Source organism: Centrocercus urophasianus, unplaced genomic scaffold, assembly GCF_019232065.1.
Source record: "Centrocercus urophasianus isolate 14NV4802_14NV808 unplaced genomic scaffold, USGS_Curo_1.0 seq_30, whole genome shotgun sequence".
Lineage (NCBI taxonomy): Eukaryota > Metazoa > Chordata > Aves > Galliformes > Phasianidae > Centrocercus > Centrocercus urophasianus.
The window spans coordinates 6,761,474-6,778,934 of NW_024884867.1; the positions used below are offsets into that span (position 1 = coordinate 6,761,474).

General features: G+C 48.8%; 2 protein-coding genes across 5 annotated transcripts; both read right to left on the minus strand.

The window, feature by feature from the left end:
- Positions 1–118: 118 nt before the first annotated feature.
- Positions 119–2,268, minus strand: B3GNT4 (UDP-GlcNAc:betaGal beta-1,3-N-acetylglucosaminyltransferase 4). The gene is made up of 2 exons (XM_042829145.1): positions 2,111–2,268; positions 119–1,988 (listed from the first exon to the last, which is right to left on the minus strand). The coding sequence occupies exons 1-2, from the start codon at positions 2,124–2,126 to the stop codon at positions 928–930; spliced, it is 1,077 nt and encodes a 358-aa protein (XP_042685079.1). The 5' UTR covers positions 2,127–2,268; the 3' UTR covers positions 119–927.
- Positions 1,732–16,739, minus strand: LRRC43 (leucine rich repeat containing 43). Of its 4 annotated transcripts, XR_006170602.1 has the most exons (15): positions 13,149–16,739; positions 9,895–12,867; positions 9,568–9,810; positions 9,154–9,264; positions 8,888–9,027; positions 8,191–8,429; positions 7,017–7,189; positions 6,485–6,605; positions 6,135–6,274; positions 5,907–5,996; positions 5,414–5,626; positions 4,841–4,919; positions 2,838–3,029; positions 1,918–2,058; positions 1,735–1,817 (listed from the first exon to the last, which is right to left on the minus strand). XR_006170602.1 is itself a non-coding variant. In XM_042829142.1 (14 exons), exons 2-13 carry the CDS (start codon positions 10,183–10,185, stop codon positions 2,869–2,871), a joined length of 2,001 nt encoding a protein of 666 aa, XP_042685076.1. In that variant the 5' UTR covers positions 10,186–12,867; positions 13,149–16,739; the 3' UTR covers positions 1,732–1,817; positions 2,838–2,868. The 4 variants fall into 4 exon arrangements, 2 of the variants coding, with proteins under 2 accessions (XP_042685076.1, XP_042685077.1); XM_042829142.1 differs by lacking the exon at positions 1,918–2,058 and having other exon boundaries at positions 1,732–1,817; XR_006170603.1 differs by lacking the exon at positions 13,149–16,739 and having other exon boundaries at positions 9,895–13,107.
- Positions 16,740–17,461: the final 722 nt, after the last annotated feature.

Sequence of the window (17,461 nt, forward strand, 5' to 3'; positions counted from 1 at the left end):
TAACCCCATTCTCTTTAATATTGATGGCTCCTTCCTGCACATACCCACTGCCAGATGTCAGCCTCTTTTTCCTTGTAGTTCTTTCAGCTTTCAGGAGACACGCGAATATTCCCATAAAAACATTTTCAAAACTGTATTTTATTTATATTCAACATTACAGAACCAAACAAACCAAATAAATCCCAAACACCTCCCACACAGCCTGAAAAGCTGCAGCCACTGTGCTTTACTACCACTCAGGACACACTTCTCTGAAACCCAATCAGAAAGTGTGCAAAAGCTTCCAGTGCAAGTCAGCCTGAAATTAACTTCTGTAACATCAAACGGCTCGAGTTGGAGCCCAGTCCCTCACATCACTGGGTGATCACTGTGCTGTGTTAAGGCAAAATGTTTCCAAGCCTTGCTTTCCTTTTCCCACTCCTTTCCCTTTCTCCTGCTGTCCTGTAGGACCTGCAGGATTGCTGATCTGGGACAGTAGATTTGCACTGCAGTGCACACAGCAGCATACGCTGGCCTCTGTTCTACCCTTGCCTTGATTTCAAAAGATTAATTTCAAGTACACTCACTCATTAGTCATCACGAGCTTCCCTACAAGAGAACAAATTAGACACCAGTCTCAGTGTTGCGAGCCTCCAGTGGAGGTGGCACTTCATTCACGTCACCTGTGGCAGCTGTGGCTCACCCAGGTTCCAGCACGGCCAGGCGGAAGCAAGCCAAGTTCCTGTGCTGCATCTCCAACCTATGAGCCCTTCCCATGACAATTCAACCACCTCAGTAACCCACTGACAGAAAAAGACCAACTGCAAAACAAAACCCCGTGGCTCAAGTATAACCTGTTAGTAGAAAACACTTCTACCACAACCTGATTTTTAGTTTAAGTACCCTGTATCTGTCAACAGCCAGCTGCCGCTGTGCTCAGCTGTAGCTTCACTTCCAGCCCCTTCTGTAGGAGTGTGTTACTGACACCGCACACCTAATGCTGTCATCCTTCACCAGCGTCCACATGATCCACATCTCGGTTGGGTTTAGTTTGTGCACAACCATCAGTTCCTTGTACAAGCACGGATCGAAAGGATTAAAAGGTCTCTGGATCCCAAAAGTCTTAAAGCCAGCATGGTTCATTGGGACCACTGCCATCTTTGCCAGACACATTCCCACAAAGACATCATCTATGGGGAAGAGCTCCACGCCCTCTGCGGTGCTCTGGAGGCGTTGTACTGTCGTTCTGGACATCACGTAGCCCCCTCCGCCTGCATACAGAGGGTAGAAGGAAGCTCTGTACATGGACTCGGGAACAAAGTACTTGATTTTTGTGTTCCTGATGGGCCGGGCGTTAGCGATCACATCTCCAACAAACAGATCCTGTTCAGGTTTCAAATCCCGGAGAAACTCCACAATATTGTAAGTGTTGACAAAGACATCATCGTCGCCCTTCAGCACAAACCTGGCCTTCAGACAGTCCTCCACGAACCAGCGGAGGAAATGCAGCTCCTTGAGGGTCAAATTGAAGAAGTTGTCAACAAAATCCCACTGCACGATGTCATCAAACTCTTGGCTCTCATAAGCCAGCAGCTGGCGCAGTGGCTGCACCTGGTTTTTGGCCTCCGAGCGCCCCAGAAGGAACACCAGCCTGACGCGCCTGCCGCCGATGGAGACCTCCTTGCCCCACGTGTTCCTGATTGCCACCCGCCGTTCTATATTGACTGGGGCAGACTTGATGGCCAGCAGGAGGAAGGTCTCTTGGCTACACCTGGAAGGCTTCAGCAGGATGGAGAAGTTTCGGCAGTGCCTGTAAGTCAGGAAGACGCGGTGAAGCTCTGGGAGGGAGACAGAAGAATTGGCAACGGCCAAGTCAGGCAAACAGTTGCTGGGTTCAGCATTGCCCAAAACCAAAGGCTTGGGATCTGCTACATCCACCTTCTGGTCCTCTGGTGACGTTAGCAGCTTAGTTTCTCTCCTGATGTAAAAAAGAGATGCCAGCAGCGTGACTGAAAAGGCAGAAAGTGCAAGGCTTTTAATCCTGGGATACATAGCAACCTCTGGTGCAGAATGCAGGCCCTGTCCGAGTGAGGAGAGAGAAGCATTTAACAGTGAAACCGAGCCAACTTACACTTTCCATTTCCCATCCTAGAGCACCCATGCCTGCAGCCGCAGCCCTCCGCAGGCGGAGCGGAGCACACGATCCCAGCAAAGGACAGCGAAACGCTGAAATGCACAGCCGGTGCCGCAGGGACCACTCCCCACCGTTCCCATCCCGAATTTTCTGGGTCTTACTGCGGATTCGGAGCAGGGGCAGCAGCAGCGAGGCGCTGCCGGCCAGGACACGAGCGGGGAGCCGGGCTCCGGAGCTGTTGGTCAGGGAGAGCACGGCTCGGCTGGGAGCCGCGGCGCGCTGCTCGCCCTCGGCTCTGCTCGGTCCGCCCCGGCCCGTCCCGCAGCCGCACCGACACTCACTGAGAATCGCACGCCCGCTTTCCGCTCGCAGCCGCGCAGAGCAGCCCAGGAGCTCCGGCCCGCCCCAGGATCCGCCCCCCGGCCCGCCCCGGGATCCGCCGCCTCCGAACGCCCCGATCCCCGCACACACAGCACGCTGCAGCCCAGATGAACGCGCACACCGTGCCCCCATCCTCGCGCGCACACACACAGCACTGCACCTCAAGCCTCCTACCGCACAACGCAGATCGCACCCCAGCCTCCCCACAGCCGCGCCTCACACCCACGTCCCTCCCCGCCCACCGCCTGCAGCTCCCGCAGGAGCCCCCACGCCATCCTCCATCCCCATTGATTCAGCCAGACTAGCAGCATGGCAGCATCCCTGCGGGTTTTATTTCACTGACCTCTGCTGCTCGCTCTTTGGCTACGGACGCATCACTGAGCTTTCTCTGCAGCCTCGGTCATGCTCTCCCCTTGCTGGGTGCCGGCCGCGGGCCACCGAAGCAGCTGCATCTGGAATTCAACTGTCAGCGGCACCGGCTGCATCACACATCCCTCCTCCTCCTCCTCAGCAGAATGTCCGTTTTTTTTCTTTCCTGTGGAAAGCAGTAAATCAGTCTCTGTCTTTGTAGCCTGAAAAGCAGCTGTGTGCATGGGGGTATGCCCACCAAGTTAGCACTCACGGCGGGGCCCTGAGGGAAAAGCTATTTGAATACGACTTAGCGTAATAAGCATCTTTAAGAAGGCAATCAATCTGCCTGCAATTTTGCTTTTTGTTGCAAAAATCGCTCTGTAATTTCTAAGAAAAAAAGAGAGATGGGACTAAATCATTCCATGGGTTAAAGTGAGACCTACAGTGAGACTACTTCCGAAGACATCCTTCAATGCCCGGGCAAATGGTTTGCTCGAGACAAAGCTCCCTGCCTTCCCTCTTTGAGCTGCCTGGAAGAGATCCCAACGTCCCTAAGAGGATTTATTATTCGTGTGCATGTGCCGGCGGAGGGATGCAAATCAGCCTCAGCTCTGGGCTGGGAGGCTGCCCAGTGCCCCGCTGCTGCATTTCCAGGGGGATTGGAGTTGGACTCGATGATCTCTGGAGGTCCCTTCCAACCCCTACAATTCTGTGATTAATCCACAGCAGTTTGGTGGGGAACGAACACCAAAGGAACCAAAGGACACGGGGCGGTTTGGTGACTCACAACACACCGAGCAGCCCACCTGCCCCCACAGCCTTGTGGTTGGAGTGATGCATGAGTCACAGCAAAGCTCACAGCCACGGGGCCGTCAGCACTGGGGTATTGAGCTGCGGGTTCAACAGATTTTGAGGCACTCTGAAAAATGCACTCAGTGGCTATCGCCAACCTGCACCAGGGAACTGTGACTCCAAATTAACCTGGAGTCTGACCACTCGGTGTTTCCTGTATCAGCAGCTGCTCTCTGTGCTGGCCATGCAACCCCCAACACAAAGGGTTTGTTCCTCAAGCTAGAAGGAAGGGCTGCTGCATGCACACAACACAGGCACTCATGTGGAACAGAAGAAAAAAGCATCGGTCGCATGATAGCATCTCACTACTTCAGCTGCAATTTGAGCACATATTGCAAATGAGCACTGCATGATGGGGAACCAGCACAGTGATGATTCAAGGGGTTTAATCTTCTTTTAGGCAGCCCTCCTTGACCCACGAGCGACTTCTCAGCATCTCTCTCAGCCATCTCATCCTTCTCAAAATTCCTCCTGCTCCTGCACAGGTGTGCTGGTGCTGCTGTTTCTGTAGCAAAAAAATAAATCCCTGCAAGAGGCAGAGCGAGGTCTATATCCAGCAGCCCAGGCAATGTTGGTGACAGAACAACCATGAGCTCTGCACCAAGGAGCAGGGGACGGGTTGCCTCTTTGAGTGTGACAGCAGAGTGGAGTCTATTCCTGGCCAGGCCACGGCACCCAGGGCTCTCTGTGCATTTCGTCTCTCAACTAGAAAGAACAATAATCCTCTTTGCAAAGTGTTCTGAGACATAAGTTGGGAATGGATGAGGACCTGATTGTGTATCCCAGACATCACCCCTCCAGCAGCCCGCACCACTCCAGGCCACTGGCTGCTTTTGGCAGCTGAAATAACAGGCAGCAAATGTCTCACCCCACAACATGCCTTGCCCTGTTCCCTGGCTCACGGAGCCATGAGTGTTCATTGGTCCCAGGACGCAGGCCAGCAGCCCACCCTCAGTGCATGCCCAGACACAACAAGGTCCCCGGGTGTGTGCCTAACCCTCCTGTCCCACAGCATCAATGGCAGCATTCACAGCCAGGGCTCAGGACATGAGTTAGTGCCCAGCTCCGCAGAGCTGGCTGCAGGACTGGGCACTGCTGCTGTTTGCTCACACATACTGCTCTGCTCAGCCAGCCCTCGGTCACCTTTGGCAGGCGCTGTGGCTTTCTTGCTTTCCTTCTTTGCTTTTGTTTTTTTGCTCTTGGCTTTGCCTTTTTTCTTGTCCTGTGGAGACAGACATTTCCACAGTCAGGCGGTGTCGAAATTCGCTGCCCTCATTCAATCTTGTGACAGCCATTGCTGCTTGGGTTCTGTCACCGGCATTCAAACGGCTGAAGAAAGGCATGACGAAGCAGGAACATAGCAGAAGAGATGCTTGGAGAAGAGAAGGGGCTCCAGGAAACAGCAAGTCTCAGAACAGCTGCTGTGTGTTGTTGTTTTGAGAGAAAGAGCATCGGAAGAAGCAAAAGCTTTCATTTTGGATGGAAAAATAGAGTCATCTGTTTTCTTAACACAGGCCCATGAAAAATAATAGTACTTACTGCTAATATAACGTTAAATAACAATGCCTATATAGATAGGTGTTTTTCCAGCAAGGTTATTTCAGGAGGATTTCATGGAGAAGGGAGCTGAGGGATGGATGTGAGGATGCTGCAGGGCAGGATGTGCTGAGCCCCTTCCTCAGCCACGTCTCCCTGCCCCCTAGGACAGCTCCTTACCAGCTTCTCCTCCTGACTCGGTGACTGCAGCAGCTGCTCGGTGATAAGGATCCCGAAGTCACACACAGTTGCCATCACTGTCTCAGTGGCCAGCAAGGTATCCAGGGCCACCCTCTCAGAGCCCAGGATCCTCTGAATGGGTGGGTCACTGCGAAGCTCACGTGGCTTCTCCTTCTTCTTCTTTTTCTTCTGCTTGTCTCTGGGACCAGGACCCTGCAGGGCACCAGTACAGGCACAAGTGTCAGCTGAGCATTGGGTCTCTTTATCAGACAAAAAGCAATTCCATCCCAGCCCTTAGCCCACATATCTACATCCAAAATGCATACTACTAGTTGCTGCCTTCTTTCCATAGCACAAGAAACCTTGGCTAGAGGTATAGGATGGAGGAAAACCATCCCACCCAAAACCGACACAGGAGAAGGTCTGTCCTTCCCTCATCGCTATTCCTACAGGTCAGATGGTATTTGGACATTGCTCCCTCCCAGCATCCTACCTTGGCTCTGTCCTTCTTTAGCTCCCGTTTTTCCTTCCCACTTTTTACTGCATTTTCCTCGGAGTCAGCACTGACGGGCCACCAGAGCACCTGCCAGAGAGAGGTTCTGCAGGACTGCACAATGCTGCCTCCTAGAGGGAGTCCAGTCTGCCTTCTAATGCCACTGCCGGTTCCCCCGGCAGCAATTTCTCCTCCCTGCCCCTCTCACCAGACCTTCCACGTGCCCACCTTCTCCTCCACTATCGAGACAATCGTTCCAGTTTGCAGGTAGTCCTTCAGCCCCACTAAATCCTTGGCAGTGTGCTCTTTTCTGTAGCTGCAGTCAATTGTTTCTGCCCAGGGTTCTCCAGGGGTGACAAACACCTTTGCTGTGCAAAGACAAAGATTTTTTAAGAGAGACCTTTACTTCCTGAGGACAGGAATGGCTCCAGGACAACACCAATGCCAATTCATTATCCACCAACCTCAGTAACAGCCTAGCTGTGGCTGATGCCACAAGGGATGCACTGAGGCCACATTTCTAGAAAAACCATAAACTACCCTGGCCAGGGGATGTAGGATTTGCAATTCCTCATTACCAGTATGTGCAGCAGGGTCCTCCATGGCTGCACACTCCTGCTGGCCCTTTGTTTCCCTCAAGTCCCATGCAGAGTTGTCCACATCCAGAGTGGCCACCACAGGACTCTGATGAATTTTTACCTGGAACAGAGATGTTCCCTCTTGGCAGAGCTTGTCTGGTTGTGCTTGCATCAGGCTCAAAGACAGCATGCCTCTGAAATTCCATTCCCCAGCCCATTCCAGCCACCAGGAGAAAGGGCAGAGAAAGGTGAGCTGCACAGTGGCACCAGTATCGGAGAGTGGTCTGCAGCACCCAGCAGTAGGAGAGCTGTAAATGCTCTTCCATGTGCAGAACAGTGCTCCCCAGGAAGGACAGGGAACGTGGTCAGCATAGACTGGTGCTGCTGGATGTGGCCAGGTGTGAATTCTGTTCTTAGCACCACAGTTGCCCATGGTAGTTCATTATGAATGGTCTCGCTCTGCATTCTGGAGATGCCCACCACCGTGGCCTGCCAGTGCCTATTGCTTTCAGGAGCTCAGTTAAGCACCAACCTCAGTGCCACCATCCTCAGTCTCCTCTGCTGCAAACTCGTAGGTCACACAGAAGCTGTAGGTGATCACTGGTGCCTCAGACCCAATCTCCAGCTCCTGGAGTGTGCTAGGATCAGGAACTCCCTTGATTTTCCCAATGCTCACAACCACTCGTGCTTCATTTTTTATCAGCTCTGAAGGGAAAAGAACCCTGCTTAGGAGGAAGAAAAGCACAGAACAAGCAGAAACATCCAGGATGTCAAATCCTACTGCCTAGCGTAACTCCCTGCCTTCCTTTGCAAACGCTGTGACAAGCCACAGCCACATGAGGTCACTCCAAAGCCACACACAACATCTGGCTCAGTGCTTTGGCTCTTGTTTAACATTTTTGACTCAATAAGGCACTACCAGTGCATAACATCATCAAGTGGGGGGCCATCAAGGCCTTCCCACCCACTGAAGCCCCCTGCCCTTGCCCCTGCCTGGGATTTGCCGCATGCAAAGGTGGCACCGATTTGTGCTGGCAGTGCAACACGAGAGCACATTCCCAGATGTTCTTTCAGTAGCTCAAGAAGGAAACACACAGTGTGAAACCAGACAGGTCTAGAAAGCAAAGACAGGGGCAGGCAATGACACTGAGCAAGTGCTACAGAAACCAGACTGGATTGTTCACACCCTGCTCCAGACCAGCCTTGGGTGAGCACTTCCTTATGACAGACTTCCTCCTCCAGCCTCTTCTCTGCAGGGCCAGAAGAACCAGAGGGAATCAGCTGGGATAGAGACCCTGCCCACAGCCATCCCCTTCTTGCTGAGCTTTCCACAATGAGACACACGTGCCAAATCCCTGGATTGCGAGGATCCTGGATGCACAAACCAGGGCAGATTTTGATCCAACGTAGTAATGGTTCACACAACCCTCACTTATCTTCCTGTCACACAATTAGCATGAAAACTTTTTTAATCTTGTACTTTGTACGTTTCAGATAGCAGATAACTGATTCTCACTGTCTTTTGCTACATTTGCAGCATTGCTGCCTTCATTGCACTGATGGGGTAAAAAAAAGACTCAGAGAAAGATCTTTTGAAGACAGGCAATCCTGGATGCAGTAAGTCCTGAGGTCTCCTAGCTCCACCATGATGAAGCCACTTCCTGAATGTTGGGTTCAGCACCAGTAGGTTTAAGACAAAGGCTCACCTGGCTGCTTCGATAAGCCACGGAACTGGTACCTCTCGTCGAGCCCTATGTGGATGTCATCAAGGAAGGAAAGCTTAGGCAGGCTGTCCACAACGAAGCCTCTGTAAGCGGGAATGAGAGCCAGTGGGTTCCCTTGGAGCAGCAGGGTGCGGAGCTTCTTCAGACTGGACAGCTGGGAGACCAGCCCAAACAGATCCGTTAGATTATTAAAGCTCAGGTCAAGCGAGATGAGATTTGGCCTGAGGGAGAAAATCCATTAATGAGGGTAGGCAAACAACACCCCTCTGAGGATCAAGAAAAGAAACAGAAATTGTGATTCCTCCGCGTAAGAACCTGCAGTGGCACAAACTGAATCAAACTGGAGAATGCACCAGTAGCCAATTCCAAATTCCTGAGCCACACAATCCACTGCCAGTCTGCCCCATAATTAAGCCTCTTTTTACTCTAGCATCCATTAACCACCCCACCACATCCGTCAGTGATACAGCCTAAGTTTTAGGCCCTTCCTCAGGGAGGACTCCCAGCAGGGCCTTTGGGAAGAGCATGGGAAAAAGGAAATGCATAGAAACATAGGAACTGCGCCGAACAGGGTGCTGAGGGGCTGTAATTTCTTAATGCAGGCCCCTGAATGGCTGGAGGTCATCCGTTCACATCTGCTCACATGCCTTCAGGAGCACACATCTGGCTGTGGCATTACCAGAAGTCTGCAGTGAGGTGTTTGTCTTGCAAAGGGCCATGCAGCCTGTTGTATCCCAGCCCCAAGTGCTGCAGCTCTGGAGGAGGTTGAGCACACAGACCCTGCAGATCAGATACGGCATTGCAGCAGAGCTCCAGGACCTGCCCAGAATAGATTGAACAACAAACACCCTTTGGAACGATCTGTCTTGAGCTGCTCAACTTGTGTGGCATTCCCAGGTGGGACCCTTCTCCCCATCCCACCATCACAAGGCACTGCTTGCTCACCTTCAGTGTTCGGGGCAGGTTGGCTGAGGTGATCCTGCTGATCTGGTTGGCACAGAGTATGAGCTCTTCCAGGTGCTGTAACTGCAACAGTCCCTCATCGACTTCCTCCACCTGCAAAGAGCTAGGTTTGGCCGCAGTGTCCCAGAGACATCTCATGCCACCTAAGCTGAACTGACAGATACGTAGTGCTGATCCACACAAGTGTGTAACACAGGTTAGTGCATAACAAACTGAGCAGGGAAGCCAGAAGCTCTACTCCAGCTGCAATAAAAGAATCTGGGGAGACCCTGGGTTGGGGAAACTGTTTTTCCCAAGATGGTTTCCCTTTCAGTAGGAAGACACGGCTTCCTGGCCTGGAGACAGGCAGTGCTGTGTGCACCAGCCCATCCCTATCTGCCATCCCGCTGTACTTACATCCTTGCCAACAATCCGCAGGGACCTGAAGAGCCGGAGAACACGGGTGCCGCAGGTGAGCTGGGGAGCCAGCACTGCCACACGGCGCAGGCGCTGGTCCTGGGGGCTGCAGCCTGGTGGCAGGGTCCAGGGGCTGCGCGGGTCCTGCAGCAGCTCCAGCAGCGCCTCAGGGCTCTCCTCACCCAGCAGCCTCTCCTCCTCCTGCCCTGAGGAGCCTGCATACGTGACAAAGCGGGACTTGTTCTGCAGAGAGTGGAGAAACAGTTAGCGCCTTGCAGAACCCCTCCAGATGCTCCCTGTCCCACAGCCGTGCCCCCCAGCCCCTACCCAGCTGCCCAGGCCGCAGGGGAAGTCCCGCAGGCCCAGGCGCCGCAGGTGTTTCTGAAAAGCAGCCGAGAGGCTGTGAGGGCCGGGCGCTGCCATGCAGGAATTCTCTGGCTCTTGGCAACGCGTCCCGTCGCTAGGAAATGACACAGACACGGATGTCCTGGGGACTGCGGACTGCGCTCTATGGGGCTGCAAGCTGGGTAGAAATCCCAGGCTTTGAGGGACTCTTCCAGGCTCTGGGGGCTGCAGCCAAGCAAGAAAAGAGCAGGAGGCGTGCGTGGGGTGCAGCATCGCCCTGTTCCCCGGCCGAGGACCTGAGACATGGCATTTGCCACTTCACTTATCTATATCCTGAGTGTCCCTCAAGTTTCAGGGAGGAAGCAGTCGTGTTCTCTATGAGCTGCAAGCTGTAAAAGCACCTTATTTGTTTGTGTGGAGGGCACTGATGCCACTGCAGCACAAGGTCATCGGAAAACTGAGTTCATGGCTAAAAGTACTGCCTGGAAAAAGCAGCTGCCCCTCGAGACAAAAGCCCCAGCTCTGTCTGAGGTCAGATTCAGGTCTCTGCACTCAAGAGGATTCTTTGTTTTTTCCAGTGATAGGTGTGCAGGTGACGGCAACAGATTCCACTCTGGGGAGTGTTCAGACCCATGTCAGCAACATTTCACCAAATGAATTGCAGATGCTCTGCAGCGCCTGGCAATTACGTGGTGGAAAGCTGAACTTCCACTCATGCAGGGTTTTACAGGACGGATATCAATCTGCTCCCTTATCAGCTCAGCAGCTTATCACAGCTGCACAGATAGGGAAGGACAAGCGGAGCGTGCATGAGACTGGGGCATGGCATGAAGTAGAATAACCAGGCAAACCTCAGTCCAGTAGAAAATGAGTCAAACTTTCTATAGTTCTTTGAAAGAGCGTTGCCAGTGGCTGAATTTTATTCTGCAGAAAAGCCAAGATGAAAGCTTCCTTTATTTGTATTGCAGTTGCGTCAGGGATAATCTAGAACTGGTTCTAGAACTAATTGCTGCATCAGGAGGAAGAGTGCTGCAGTTCCTCATCCATCCTCCCTGTGGCACCCACCTGGGGCCACTGGAAGGGACTGGCAGTACCTGATGGCCTCCTGCTGTTGCAGTGCAGATGAGGAATCTCACCAACTGCATTTCTGCACTTCCAAACAAGTATCCCTCCAAGATGCAGTCCTCCTACCTGAAAGGAACCACCTATACTCATCGGTGTCTTTGTTGAGATGTTCCTAAAGGCAACCTTCTGCAAAGAAATATGTATCTCCAAATAACACGTAACTCTAAATAAAAGAAGTCTCTGCCGGAACGGTGCTCTCCTGCTTCTTCTCCAGCACTCTACGGTACTCGTACATCACGTCTCAGGCCATGATAACATATTCTGTTTGTTCTGTTTAGCACCAGGAACACAGGTTGTGCAAAAACATTGTCCCATTCTCAGACAGAGCAGCTCAACACCATGGGTTGGCTGCATCCCTCTGCTTCAGTCCCAGGCTTGCTGAGAGCAGTAAAAGAACCTTGTTTTCTTTGTGAAGCTCAGTAACATGGCCTTAGGCCAACCACTGAGGCGGAAGTTACAGCCCAGTTGGACCTGAGCACAACATGGTACAGGGGAAATGCCTTTCCCTTTCAAGCCTTTGGAATCAGTTCATTCCTACTAAGCAGTTCCTGAGACCATAGGAACTTATGTATGTCAGGCCTTTCGTTGTCAGATGGATAATTGCACACAGAAAACACTAACTCCCGAAATGTTGCTCCTTGAAAGTTTTCTGGACCTGGCATGCATTTGTCTTTGAATCTCTCACTACTTTCTAGCTTTTCTCTACTTCCCTAGTCATAGTAGTACAAGTGAAAGCTTGTCACTCTACCTTTTCACAAAGGTGCGTTTATGAGAGTTTCCTCTACTTCAATTTCTGTCCTAAAATATCAGCAGATCTGCAACTCCTCTTCTGATCACAGGCTTGTCTTTCTGAGTTCTAGGAACAGGCTTTCTGTTTTGCTGCATATAAGGTTCTCCTGCCTTTAGTAACTGGGCACAGAGAAAACAGCCTCAGCAGAGTCAGAGAGAAGGCGAAAAGCTGAGAGGTGGTTCCTGGGCATCCTCTGCTGGCATGCCTCAGGGGCTTACATCTGGTACACGAGGTGTTACGGAGATCCAGCTAGGGTTATGCACACTCATCCAAAGCCTGATCTGTCTTGCATACGAGTCCCTCGTGGTTCTTTCGCATCCAGCATTGGCCCACTCTTGCACTGGCCCCTGCAGGAGACTGTTGCTGCCTTCAGGAACCCAGCTGTGTACTTGCACACTTCATCACGTTGGAGGAAGAAAACAACAGAATTCATGCTCTAAATTGTACCGTTTGGAGATCCCAAGGATTTAGACAGGATGGTTAAGCCAAGCATCCTGAACTCCTAGTCAAATTGATGATACAAGACACCATCCGTGTCAGCTCGAAACTGCATTCTAGATCACAATCAGTGACGACGCATTTGAACCAACTTTTGATGCAATCTTTCAAGAAAAGAAAAAAACCCACACCAGCATCCGCAAAAAACCAGAGGAGAACCACTGACGCAAAAGTCATGGTACTTAAACACCACCTAGCTGTCCCCATCCACAGCTCTCCAGCCAACAAGCAGCTTGAACACCAGCATCTCACAAGACTCCTGCTGCCTGAGCCACCATGGAACGCAGAGCAGGTGGGTGCAACTTAGCCTTGCTGCACAGCTACAATGGGTGATGCTCCTCCTTCACTCTGGTGCTTGAAGTCCGTATGCTCCAGAACGCTCGTGTGGTGCACAAAACCAGTGAGTTTTGCAAAAATGATGTAGAGGTTTGAGACTGTACTCAGTGTACTTTTTTTTTTTCCTCTTCAATTGAATGCAGAAATCACATTTGCGATCTTCCTCTTCTGTTCTCTGGCTTCTTTGGTCTCCTTGGCACCAAGAGCTGCCTCAGAAGAAGGGAAAACTACTATAGGACAGAGGCAGAAGCAATATACTACCAGCATAAAGCCCCTTCTAGTCCTCGAAAAGCGAGCAACTACCTTGTTCAAAAACTACGTAAGTGTACTATTTTGCATTTTCTAGGCCTATGACTGCAGAGGAATCCCTTGAATTATTCTAAAATAGTAATAGAAAGACCAGCTTAAAATAAATATTTGGGTTAGAACCTGAAAGAGGCACCTCCCAATAGCCCATATAAGGAGGAAGGCATTTATATCACATTACCTTGCGATCGAGTTGGAGCACTGTCTAGGATGGTTAGGCAGCTCTCGCCTTCCAGATTCATGCATTTTTCATCATCTCCTAATTCACACTGAGCTTGAAGCAGGCAGCTTTGTGGATGAAACCAGTGTCAGTGCTCAGATCACGGGGTAGACAGAGAGGACTGCCTTACTCTTCAGTTTGACCATAATGCTAGGGCAGCCAGGTGCACTTCTGAAAAAAATCCTGCTCAGCCTTTCCTTGGAGACAGCAAAAACAAGAACTGAATCGAAGGATCAGTGCTGAAGGCAAGTTTCAATTCCTGAGAACGTGTTCCTAGGAATGCACTGATAAAAAATCAGCGTAAAACACTTCCCCTGAATTCATTCTTGAAATCTAAACCTTTTCTGCTAAAACAGATAAAAACACTGTAAAAGCATGACAAAATTTTACCTGTATGACAACAACAAAAAGACTTAGAAGTGCCAAAAACCATGACAAGTAGATTATTAAGATAGAAAGTGCTGCACAGTCACAGATAGTGTGCAAGACTTAAAGGACAGTAGGTGTTATACAGCTATTGAACAATAACAACAGAACCTCAAGCAGACACAACTGAATACTCCTACATAGTCTAACATGGAAACTACCAGGAAAGATGGAAACCAAAAGAATAACGGTCTCTCTTCCTCCCCTGCAGAATGGATGCAGTCCTATAACAGAAGCAACCAAAACCTGGCTAACTGCTGACACCCAAGTCAATGAAATGATGAAGAAAATACCCACATGCCCAGCTGCGGAAGCAGACTGCTGCATGCACACATTTTACAATGTTTTAGAAACCCTAAGAAGCGATATAGAAATGATTTGTGGTAAGAATTTCACTGCCTTTGTGAACGTAAACACCATCCAGTTGAACATGACGCTGCTTGAAAGAGATGCGCTTCACAGCTGCAAGAACAAGGACCTTCTGCTGAGCATTCGGAACGACATCCAGGCAATGAGAACAGCACAGAAGAAGATGTACATCTGGAGGGTTTTGGAGAAATATGAACAATTTATGCAAAACACAACAAAAACGTACAGTTCAGGAGCAATCTAATATGTCAGCATGACAAAATACCTGCAGGATCCTAGAGCTTTGCTGTGTGCCCGTCCACCATTTACGATCAGTTTGATGCCAGGAACAATGCTAACAATGTACTGCTTTCCTGTTCATAGCTATATGATCTAGTTTAATATTTAAAAGATGAGTGACTTAAGTTATTGACTTTATTTATTATAAAACTATTTATACTGTTATATTTGCAACATCATGTAAAAAGAGTGCACTGACGTAAGCCAGAGTGATTTAATTAACTGGTTATTATGTTAATAACAAACAGGGAAGTGTGATTTCAGTGATTTTAATGTTATTTATATTTTTATCTTGCAATTATTTCCAAGAGAAGGAAATGATTACCAGCAGACTTCTGTACTTCTCATTACCGGCGAGAATTTATGAATGCATGGAATACATTTTTGTATTTAAGCAATTTATTTAAGCATTTTTATAGTTTATATTTATTCAGATTTTTAATGTTTATACTTTAATGCTTGGAAGGGTTGAACGAGATTCTTACAACTTAGGTGAACAGTTTTACTCATTTTCTATATATTTGGATAAAACCTGGCATCGAATTAAAATGAGATTAAATAAAACTTATATTGCTAATTCTTCATTACATAATTCTTTTCTTTTTCCAGCATTTTGAATGTTGAAAGCCCAAGGTTTTATTAAATAGCAAACTGAAGTAGTTGCTTCCGGTTATTACATTAAAAGCTTTAGAAATAGTGTATCTCCTTCTTCCTCATCCACTATTTGTTGATAGATGTGAAGATCACAGCAGCTTTTCTCCCTAAGCTCCCAATTGGTTTCCTAGATTTGGATCCATCAGTGGCTAAATTCAGCTCTCACTGCTGAAGGCTGAATTACTGTGCCTCCTGCATACCAGTGTAGGTTTGCAGCAGCAGGGCTGGAAAAGCATGGAGCCCATGCAAACACGCTGCAGGCAGCTCAGACACGAGCACTGCACCAAAACTGAGCCAATGACTGCTCCTGGCAGTGGACACTCTGATGCCCTGGGAGCAACAAGACTTGTCAGAGCCTAGTTTTGCCTTTAGGTCATATCAACTCCTAATCATTGGCAATAATGGGGAGGTTAATAATGTTTTGATTGAAGTTCAAATTACCACACAAATTTCAAGTCTAAGCGTTAGAATCAGTTCAAAATTAACATTATTCTTATATATATGCACGTGTACACATTAAATTGACTTGAAACTCAACTATTTAAAACCCAAATAAAAGGATCACTTCTCTCACCATCCCCCACTGACAGCGACCCAACCCAGCACTGACAGCTCCACAGCACTCCAATTTCTGCTCTCAGCATCCAGACTTTGTAAGAAGTGGGTAAAGGGCGGGCAGCAGGACTTAGGGATGTGATGGAGCAACCTTTTGTGGGTTTGCTTGTATTTTAATGATGCTCAGGGTTTGTGATACACACACCTTGTTCTGAGAGAGCTGGTGTTCCTACACTTGCCTGTCACCCAAGTATTCATTGCCTGCACACTTCCTGGTGATGAACATAGTCTTCAGGAAGAGCAGCTTATGTTCAAGAAGAGCTGTAGGAAAGGTCCTGTGATTCTAGTGAGCACTGGCTTCTGTTTCTTTTGCCAAGATTCAATCAACTAGTGCTAGGAGAAAACAAAATTTGCCAGAGATGCATTACAAGACATGTTTAGGAAAGTACATGGGATTACAGTACACGTGAAGAGAGACCTATGCTGTTTTCCCACTGAAGTGCCAACTCCCTCATAGCAGTGATTTCTTTCAGAATAATTTGCTTAAAGCAGATATAAGTCTACTTGTTCGTGCTGTTCAAGAATTAGCAAAATCAGCTATTTCAGTAACCATTACTTTTGGCATATCAGCTACCTCTAATAGCGGCCTCGCTGAAATCACCACAAAATCAGTAGTAAAGAAACAGTGCTCTCCAGCCACAGCTTCCTCCCAGAGGTCTGATAGCACCGCTGCAGTACCACTGGCATTGGTATGCTTGGCCAAGAGCGAAGTCAGGCTGAAATGTGGTTTTCTCACTGCTTAAACACCACTGTTCTTCACTGCCTTCTACTAAAATGCTTTGTGCGAGATCAATTTAGAGATATTAAAAAAGTAAATGTGAAACCAGTAAGAAAGCTGCAGTATATTCTCCTGAAATCACAGGCTTGACTCATCAGAATTTCTCAAACTATATTAAGTTCAAAGTCACCAGTTCTGAGAGGGACATTAACCAGCATCGAGCCTTCAGCAATGATTTTAAAATAAAATCCCTGTTCTCAATCAACTGAAGCATCCTACCAGGGAAAGAAAACAAACCACCAACTCAAGAAACAGACTTTAAAGGAAATGGTGAAATATTATTTCTCTTCTTTGTTTTTACATAGATTTAAGCAGCTTAATGCCTAACACTGACATCAGTTCCATGGGAATACCATGTTGTCCAACCTCAGCACTGCTCAGCAGAGTCCACTGTCCAGGCATTAAGTCAATCAAGAGTCCCAAATCCAATCCTGCAAGAAAATAAGAGCATCAGGGCTCAAGGTGTTGGTACAGTACCTACAGACTTAAGTTTTAATTTTCTTAGAGAAACACCAAGGCTACTTTTGAATGACTAACCTCTAAGTTAAAAGCAGACACATAAGTAAGTAGATTTCTGTCTGCTTAATTTTATCATGAGAGCCCATTCTCACTGTTCCACTTAATATAATCAACAGCAATCAAGATAGTGTCTGTTCACTCTATAAATTTGGGGAATAATGTCATGTAAAACGTGGAAGAACAGACTCACTGTTACAAGGTGAAGAAACGTATGCTCTGCAGACAGATTTGGGGAAGAGGTACTGAAGCCTTGCTCTTCTAACCTACAGAGGATAATTTTCAGTTTTTGTTCATCTGGCTGTTGCTTTGGTGAGACAAGGAATAAGCAGCACAGAGCAAATACAGCCTGATTACCAATGTATTAGAAAAGACAAATCGTTTGTGCTTTAAGTAACCCCATCAGTGAGCCAATTCTTACAGCCAAGAAGGGCCCAAGGGGCACAAGCCTTAAAAAGTCTCCAAGCTTCAAAAGATCACCAGCAGATACAAGTCTTGCAAAGGGGAACACAAATACAGGGATCCCAAAGGGGTCACTTCAGCACAGCTAGTGTTGAAATGAGCCTTTGTCACCGTTCAGAGTTGCAAAAGGGATGCCAAGGTCCTGGTCCTGGAAGGCTTCCACTTCCCATTTCCC

Coding starts and splice junctions, on each gene's coding strand:
- LRRC43 (XM_042829142.1), bottom strand. CDS start 10,185: ATGCTGCACCCCACGCACGCCTCCTGCTCTTTTCTTGCTTGGCTGCAG. Junction 8,430..8,887: donor CACCTCACTGCAGACTTCTG/GTAATGCCACAG, acceptor TTTCTCCCTCAG/GCCAAATCTCATCTCGCTTG. Junction 6,275..6,484: donor GGACCCTGCTGCACATACTG/GTAATGAGGAAT, acceptor GTCTTTGCACAG/CAAAGGTGTTTGTCACCCCT.